Source organism: Palaemon carinicauda, chromosome 7 (genome assembly GCF_036898095.1).
Source record: "Palaemon carinicauda isolate YSFRI2023 chromosome 7, ASM3689809v2, whole genome shotgun sequence".
Lineage (NCBI taxonomy): Eukaryota > Metazoa > Arthropoda > Malacostraca > Decapoda > Palaemonidae > Palaemon > Palaemon carinicauda.
The window spans coordinates 139731381-139741380 of record NC_090731.1 but is presented as its reverse complement, the minus strand read 5'-3'; the positions used below and the strand labels follow the sequence as shown (position 1 = coordinate 139741380).

The following is a 10000-nucleotide window of genomic DNA, read 5'->3' as shown; positions in this document are numbered from 1 at the left end:
ATATTTGTCGTTATTCATGAATTCCAAACTTCACAGATAATGAAATTTCTCATTATTCATGAATTGCACACTTTAAATATTTCCCCCTATCCTTGAATTTTACACTTCAAAGAGAATGATATTTCTCATTATCCTTGAATTCCTCCCTTCAAAGAGAAGGATCGCTTTCATTATCTTTGAATTCCGCCCTTAAAAGAAAAGGATATTTCTCATCCTCAAATTCCGCACTTCGTAAGGAACGATATTTCTTTTTAATCTTGAATTCTGATCTTCAAAGAATATATTTCTCAATATCCTTGAATTCCGCACTTCAAAGAGAATAATCTTACTCATTATCCTTGAATTCCCAACTTCAGAGCGAATGATGTTTCTCATTATCCAAGAATTCACACTTCAAACAGTGACATTTCTATTATTCTTGAATTCTATACTACAAAATGAATGATATTTCTCTATATCCTTGAATTCTGCTTTTGAAAGAGAATATTTTTCATTATTTTTTAATTCATTCCGCACTTCAAAAAGATTATTTCTCATTATCTTTGAGTTTCACACATGAGAGAGAATTGTATTTCTCATTGTCCTTGAATTCCACACTTCGAACAATGATATTTATCATTATCCTTGAATGCTTTGCTTCAGAAAGGATTATATTTCTCATTATCGTTGTTTTATGGTCTTCAAAGAGAATATTATCCTAGAATATTACACTTTAAGAAGAATGATTCTCAATATCCTTAAATTCTGCACATAAATGAGAATGGTACATATAATTATCCTTGAATTTCACACTTCAAATAGAAAATTTCCGTTTATCCCTGAATTCCGCTCTTAAAAGAGACGAGGTGGCAATCCTAGTCACAACCTATAAATGTGGTGGATTTTACAAAGGATTTTTTTCTAATCAGTAATCGTTATATCATTGACAAGTTGTTAGAAGGTTGAGCTGGTAAATTCTACAAGGTTCTGAAATTCTGTAGAACAGATCAAGTTTTCTCCATGATTACTGTACGAATTCCTGATATTATGATTACTATTATTATTATTATTATTATTATTATTATTATTATTATTATTATTATTATTATTATTATTATTATTATCTTTATTATTATTATTAATCAGCAACTGAGCAGTAATTAAAATTAAGGAAAATATTTATAGCTGCACATGCACACACACAGACGAGCGCACGCACCCACACACACACACACACACACACACATATATATATATATATATACATATACATATACATATACATACGGGTACATACAAATATACACACAAACATACACACACACACACACACACACACTATATATATATATATATATATATATATAGTATGCATCTTTATTTAATTTACACTAGATTTTTTATGACGATTCTTTCTTTTCTCCTCAGGTGTCGGTCTTAACAGCTACATTATTATCGTGGCCGTATTGGGTACCGTCGTCCCCCTTATATGTCTTATACTCACCATTGCTCTGGCCAGGTAAGATTATTATGGTTATTGTTAATATTACAATTTTCACTCTATGTCTTCGTTGCTTTAGTTAAAAGGTACACACATTTGCGATTAATTTTTCATGCACATCCCCTTCTACCGCTGTTACTCAATAAAGTTCCCGACGCAGTGTCAAAAAGTGAGTAATGATGACTAATGGCCATATACCAGAGCCAGCCTTTCGTGGAACCGTGCTGCTAATATCGATAATCAATCTCATACCACTGACGTCCAAATTAAACTAAGTGAGAAAAACATTGGCGATTCGTTCGACATGGTCGTTCATTATCATCATCACTTGGATTATTATTACGCTCAATATGTTTTTCAGCTAGAGGAGAAAGGCAATTACCTCCAAATGTTTTAGTCTTCTGTTCATATCGTAACTCTGGTGTATTTCATTTTAAATTATAAGTGGAAATTTGTGTTGACTTGAAACCTGCTTTTTTCTCCACTTGTTGAGTTTTAACTTTTGGTGTCCGATAGCAGTCGTGTTTAATGCGTAAAAGTTTTGAAAAAAATATTTTATCAAACTAATTGACAGCTGCCAGGACATTATCTTATTTGGAAAGTAAATTATTGTATCTGTGATCGCCACATTGAGATTCTTTTCAGATATGATATGAAATATGATATTAATTATGCTCCTTTTGGTAATATAAATTTATGATTTTGGGTTTAACAATGCAATTACTTGCATATTTACATGTTATGAAGTGTGGATATAGAATACGAAAATTATTTTACACAAAGACAGATACATGGACACCAGTATATATATATATATATATATATATATATATATATGATTTATTTTGGTTTTGACAATATAATGCAATTTGTCATACATTTGCATGTATTGAAGTGGGGAATATAGATGAGAAAATTAATTTCATAGTCATATACATGTACACCAATATCACACACAACCACACATATATATATATATATATATATATATATATATATATATATATGCATATATATGCCTATTTATATATATATACACACATATATATATATATATATATATATATACACACACACACATATATATATATATATATATACATATATATATACTGTATATATATATATATATATATACACACACACACATATATATATATATATATACACACACATATATATATATATATATATGTATATATATGTATATATAAAATATGTTCGCACGTTTATATGTATGTGATTTGTACGTCTTGTCCAAATACGGAGAGAGAAATAGATGAAAAATACATCCATTGTATACTATATACATGAACCAACTACGAATGACACCGATCATTACTTATTCCCTGAAGTTCCCTATAATGTAAGTATCTTGTGTTGTAGCGCATATATATATATATATATATATATATACGCACAGTATATACACATACATACATACATATTCAGCATTTATGATCATATCTCGATAGACAATCCCTGATCCCGGTTGAGTCTCTCTTGTGTAAGCGTTCACACACAGACACGTACACACATATATACACAAAGACAAAGGAGGAAGGAAACACATTCCTTCTATAATAGGTGTGTTGAAGATCCCCATCGTATTTCACTGGGTTCCACCTCTCTCTCTCTCTCTCTCTCTCTCTCTCTCTCTCTCTCTCTCTCTCTCTCTCTCTCTCTCTGAAATCAACATGACCTATGGATTCTGTTGAATAAAAGTTAAACGTTTTCGTAAGTTTGCAAACAGGCTTTCAAAGACAAGTCACTCCTCTGAAAGATCTTTTGAAATCAGAATGGACGTGAATGTTGGCAGCTATAGAGATCTTTACAGTTTCAAAACACATTCTCTCTCTCTCTCTCTCTCTCTCTCTCTCTCTCTCTCTCTCTCTCTCTCTCTCTCTCTCTCTCTCTCTCTCTCTCTGACGTTTATTCAAAATGTAAGGGTATATATATATATATATATATATATATATATATATATATGTGTGTGTGTGCGTGTGTGTGTGTGTGAATTTGTGTATAAATATAAATTTTTAATGATATGTTTATATGCTATATATAAATAGAAAGTGTCTCTCTCTCTCTCTCTCTCTCTCTCTCTCTCTCTCTCTCTCTCTCTCTCTCGATATGTGTGCTATCCATCTTTTATTTAGGTATGTATAAAGATGATACGTTGATAGCGTGCATTATCTCTATCATATAAAAAGATGATTTGTGTCTTGGTACAGCATCATTTATCTAGCAATTCCGATTTTCAAATATTATCAGGAAAATTATTCTTAATCTTCATGACCTTCCTTTAAGTATCGGAGAGATAGAGTAATTCCAAAACATCCAGGCGGAAAAGATATATGAATGGACGATAAAGACGAAAGAAATAATTTCATCCAAGGAAATTTTCTCTCGGGATGATGTAGTAAAGCCTCATATTCTCTGTAAGCACGTTTTCTGAGCACCCTGAAAGCATTTTAAGTGCTTTGGGTTCTTTGAGGGCATCATTAAAATGTTTTGTATCAGGCTTTGTCATTATGTCGCGTATTATCTTTTTCCATTAATTTTCTTCTTATTATGCTGTTCCATTAAGAAATGTGTTATTTTTATTACTATTTGAAGTTTATGAGCTTTTGTTACGTCAGAAGAACCTTGCTAGAGAAATCACGAAAGAAATTATGTTGATTACGGAGTGGTTATAAGAGGCGTCTTCCTACTTTAAGTATACTAGTTATTATCATTGTTTTTTCTTTAATTCATATAATTCTGTTGTTCTTTAATCCATTTTCATTATCAGTTTATTTAAATATTATTAGTTTACGTAAGAAAAGGGTATTTTTTTTTAATCCTGTTGAAATGTGTTCTGATATGTGTTCAATTTAATCTTGTTTCTATTTGGAAAAATAATTGTTGTTCCAATTAATTACTAGGACTTGCCTGTCATAGACACTCACGATTTCTATAAGTCTGCATTCGAAAAATCCAGCAATCAGCCATATTGTTTTTTTTTCACCACTCCACACTAATTATTTACTGCTACCTATTTAACCTTTTGTTTTCCCGTTATTTTATTCCCGATATAGCCTGTGGTGGAATTGAATGGCGCCACGTCTTTTAGGACTGGCACTAAGGGCCTAAAGAAAGGGGGTCACCTTTTTACCCCACTATCATTAAGGGAAGCACCAAACACAACAGCCCGTTTATAGCTGTGTATCTTCTAACATACCCACTTTTGCTTCTAACTTTGATGGGTCAGTAACAAATTCAAATTCAAAAAATTTATTGACAAAAAGTGGTCAAAGGGAGCTGTTAGTCTTGCTAGACAGCCCACTCAGTCTTTAATTTACATAAATGAACAAAAGCTAAGTATATAGGTAAAACCTAGAAATAATTTACATAAACCAAAAAATACATTTAGAAACAAATAGTTTTAACAAATGAAAACACCTTCTAGTCAGTAACAAGGGAAAACGAAGGACCAACAACTGAATAACCGCAGATATAACGGTGGTGTAGTGGGTTGGTCACGTTTAGAGCTATCAGGTCTATTAGGTAGAGATATGCACTGGAATATTAGTTTTCCTGATTCTATTATTTTTGGATACAACACTTTTACAAGAACAAGTACAGTTGCAGGGATGAATTACTTATCAACTTAGTTCCTTTAAGCACATGCAAGTGGTATTTAGTTGAAATAAATTTAGTGTTCTTCGCGGCCACTGTAGTTTTAGCTGGTTAGGTTTCTTCTTGCAGTAATTGGTTTGGCTATGGCAGTTCTTGTTAGAAGGCTGTAGTTGTTTTCTGCACGATAGTTATAGCGATTCTGCTTGCTTGGTGATTACACTTTTGTTATGGTAGTTGTAGTGGTTCTGCTCTCATATCCATAGGTAAAGTCCGTCGTTGGACGAGAACAAGGGGGTTGGACACCTTCTGTGGGTTGAAGATGTGAGGCCCGCCTAAGGATGCACTTATTGGCCATGGTGAACAAATGGCGTCCTGTGTGGAATAAAGAGACATGATTGGTAGTCAGTTCTAAGAAAAGAGGGTCTTAAGAGTTTAAAACTATGGGTTAGGGATTTGGATTTTCGCTTGGGGAATGCAGTTGTTACGTAAATGATTAGCCGCTCACAAAGAAAAATCGTTGAAGTAAAGCTTTGCTCAAGGGGACTGGAGGGATTATTACTAATCTTGGGTAGTCGAAGGTCAGGTAAAATTTATGGGATAAGCGCGACTGAGACTCCGGATTTCAGAAAACTTAAGGGATTTAGATTTTAAGCATTAACGGTCACCTCGTATGCCAGTGGCTAATCTCTGATGGTTGAAGGACAAGATTTTATGAGAGATAACTGCATCGAAGGACTTAGCTTCAGAAACAGGGTCGAGAGGTAATGTAAGTATCAGTGTGGGGGGGGGGGGGTTGCTATGTAAATACCAGTGACTAATCAACACGTGTTCCAGCAAGTACGTTTAATGGCATATGCTGGAGGCAAAGTTTAGCCTCGAGTGTTACTCTTGGAAACTCTGACAAGCCGAGCGGCTTAAGGAACTGTCATAATTAGGAGACTGCTTTGCCTTAATCATTTGCTGGATTTTAAGATTCAGGTGTAGTTCAAGAAGGTAATTTTATATGAACATGGGGGTTCATTTGATCTGGCAATTAACAAAACGAATAGTGATATCAAAGTGCATACATGTTTAAAGAGAGAGAAGTTGAAAAGTTATGCATTTTGATACCAAACACCTATATATAGGACTAAGGATTGTATAATTGCATTCCAGTTTAAACCGAACTGTATATAAAAAGGTAATTCAAATTCTTAGTAGCACTCTCAATTCTAATATTAACTAATTCAATACTTGGCATGCAACTTCCGTTTTGCTCGAAATCCTTGTAAGATTTTATGCATTTCAGTTTAACCTGAATAGTGTATAAGTAATAGCGTTTGTTAGTAGCACTCTTAATTCTAATGTTAATTAATTCTATAATTATTTCTGGGATTTTGTTCGAAATCCTTGTAAGATTTCGGACATGGCCTATGAGTCTTGTTTTCATGCAGATTATTTTTCGAAAAATGTGCATTAGGAGTAATAGTTTTGATTTACCAACCAGGGTAGCATCTTGGTTTGTTATAGTAATGATAATAATTAGAAGAGAACAAGAGAACATATTTAGATAACTTAGGTACTAAAGATTGAATTTGACTGTAAGCAGAGTAATGAGACACTTGATCTTACTCATTTCTGTTTTCTTGAAGCTAATCTAACAAGTTTAGCCTTTTGATCACGTGAAATTAAAGCTCTCTTAATGGATCTTAATGTTTATAGAGGTGTAGACCTAAATGGTATTTCCTCCTTTGTTTTTTATAAAGACTGCAGATTTTTTTAGCTCCAAAGTTATCTGTTATTTTGCGCAAGTTAGCAGGAAGAAGAACTGTTAGTCCTTGTTGGAGAATCAGTAATGTTACTTCATTATGCAAATCTGTTCATGGTAGCTTAAGGCCAACTGAGTACTGCCCAATTTCCATAAATCCCATATTATCTAAAATTTTTGAACGTCATTTGGCAAAATGTCTAAATAGGTTTGCGGAAGGCAATCATCTGCTCCCTAGTTTGCAATTTGGCTTTCGTACAGGCCTTGGAGCATGTGATGCCTTTATAATTTTCAATTCTGTACAGAAATCTCTTGATTTTGGTCAGAAAGTTCGTATGATTGGCCTTGATTTTAGTGGTGCCTTTGACCGTGTTAATCGTGAGGCCCTTGTTTTCAAATTCAAACAGTTGGGAGTGGGTGGGTCTTTTCTTAGCTTCATCACTGAATTTCTAAGTAATAGTTGTTGTTGTTGATGGCCACCACAGAGAATATAGAAATGGGATATCTGGTGTTCCTCAAGGTAATGTTCTTCGCCCATTACTTTTCATACTATATACACATGACATGTTTTTCCTAGAGAACAAGCTCGTTGCACATGCAGAGGATGCTACTCTCTTTGCATCAATTCCATCTCCTGAATGTAGATCTGTGGCTGTTGAATCCCTTATTAGTGCATGATGCAAATTATGGGGCATGAAGTTAAATGCAAACAAAACTCAAAGTATGATTGTAAGTAGGTCGGGGACAGATGCGACTCAACATATGGATTTCAGTATTTATAATGTTTCTTTAACTCTGTATGACTCTTTTAAAATTTTAGTAGTGATTCTCGATAGCAAATTTACTTCTGAGAAACACATTAGGTCTTTGTCGTCTTCAATTACACACAAAAAAATGGCTTATTAAGAAAGTCTTTCAAGATAAGTATTCTAAAGAAGTATTTTAATTCTTTATTTCTACCTTGTTTTGGGTATCGTTCTCCTGTCTGGTCTTCAGCTTCTGATTCCCATCTTAATTTGTAAGACAGGAACCGACGGTCGATTAAATTTCTTAATCTTGATCTGCAAATTAATCTCTGGTACTGTCGTTCAATTAGTCCGGTAAACATGTTGCATAAGATTTTTCGTAATTTTGACCATCCTTTACATTCAGATTTTCCCGGACAGTGCCAGCCTGTTCGTATATGTATGCAGTTAATTTTAATGTCAGGCCTTCTCCATCATAGGGCTAAATATTACCCATTATTCTAGAAGATTTATTCCAGCTATGACAAGTTGTGGAATGATATTCCTAATAGGGTAGTTGAATCAGTAGAACTTCAAAAGTTCTAACTTGGAGCAAAGGTTTTTTTTTTTTTTTTTTTTTTTTTTTTTTTTGAACAGACTGACATAAGTCTCTTTTTATAGTTTATATATGAAAGATCTGTTTTAATGTTGTTACTGTTCTCAAAATATTTTATTCTAATTTTCCTCACTGGGGTATTTTTTCCTGTTGGAGCCCTTTGACATATAGCATCTTGCTTTTTCAACCAAGGTTGTAGCTTAACTAATAATAATAATAATAATAATAATAATAATAATAATAATAATAATAATGATAATAATAATAATGTCCTTGTGCATACAAAGATGGGTTGTTTTGTACTTTTTCAAAAGTGCCTCTTCATGTTAAAAAAAATGCGAAAGCTTCTGACCAGTCTCTCTCTCTCTCTCTCTCTCTCTCTCTCTCTCTCTCTCTCTCTCTCTCTCTCTCTCTCTCTCTCTCTCTCTCTCTCTCTCTCTCTCTCCCCGAAAATACATTGCTGTTTTCGGAATTATGGCCAGAATGTCATTAAGTGCTTCCTGGCATTTTGCATAGATTGGTAAGAAAGTATGGTAAATTCCGGTTATCCTTTCATCACAAAGTTTCTAAGCCTAGTACAATTGAAATATTTTTGTGCATTCTCATCATTTCGAGATAAATATTTCCTAGGTACTCCTTGGTTATATATACAAAACGTTTTACTCGAATGTTTGGGTTCATAATAGTAATTTTTTTCTTCCTATACCTCCTTATTTCTCTTACGTCCATTACTTTTATTTTCCTATTTAGATTTAATTTCAAATGAATATTGTTAAATCGTATCTGCAATTTAACCTTTTCTGAAGCCAGGGAGTTTTTAACCTTGATTCCTAATGACAAATCCTCATTTTATCACTGGTCTTGGAGTTCTTTGATGTTACTTTTTATATACTTTGATGGAAGACTTATTGTCATACCAAAAGTATATGTGAAATATTCAACTTATGTCAAATCTAGGTAAATGAAGAAAATATGATGATGATTTATTTCAAGGTTTTCCGAAGACCTCATAAACTGCTCTTACATTTCCTACTCTAATTAAGTTTTTATATGACTTTATTCAATGATTCCCATCCTTTTGACCACAACACCTGCACATTCTTTCCTGTCTTAATTACTGCCATCAACAATATTCTATGCATGCAACGGCCAAAGAATTCTTGCATCTATATAGATGAGCACAAATCCTCTAGATATTAGCATGCCGTGTATCCACTTCGAATTAATATACGGCATGTTTCCTCTAGGAATATAGGACAACCTGTTTCCACTAAGAATTAGTGGATGGTCTTTATTTTTTCTTGGGCAGGATGTCAAGACTCCTTTGAGACTGAAAACTTGAATAATGAATTGACTTTTATATCTATTGGTTTTGTGCCTTATCTTTTACTTCCCAATACCGGGGTTATGCCGGAGTCACATATCGTCGATTCAAGGCTTTGCCTGTCGTAACTTCCGATTTTGGCGAACATCGAGGACAGTCGCATACCATGTGACCTGGAAAAAAATTGCTTTAAATACATGCAATGTCCTTAGCTTAGATTACATACGTTCCATACTTTCCACATGCATTTCACCCAACCAAACATAACGAACATACTAGGTCACAGAATTGCTTTCAAATCCCAATAATTGTGTGTTTTTACGTTTTTCAAATATAATAAAATTGAAATTTTTATATTTCAAAATAATCATCTCGGCATGTGATCATCTGGATTGAATGGTTTGGGAATTAGAACTAGAGCATGAGGTGGATGCTCTACAAATGATGGAGTTGGTTGGGTGACTATTAAGTCTGAAAAATTTGGAGA

General features: G+C 33.4%; 1 protein-coding gene across 9 annotated transcripts in view; it reads left to right on the top strand.

The window, feature by feature from the left end:
- LOC137644036 (uncharacterized) overlaps positions 1–10000 on the top strand; it is a 971945-nt gene that overhangs the window by 876380 nt on the left and 85565 nt on the right. For all 9 annotated transcript variants that reach the window (XM_068376929.1, XM_068376937.1, XM_068376931.1 and 6 more), the window contains one exon: positions 1408–1498. In XM_068376929.1, the coding sequence (XP_068233030.1) occupies positions 1408–1498 (91 nt within the window). The remainder of the gene's footprint in view (positions 1–1407; positions 1499–10000) is intronic.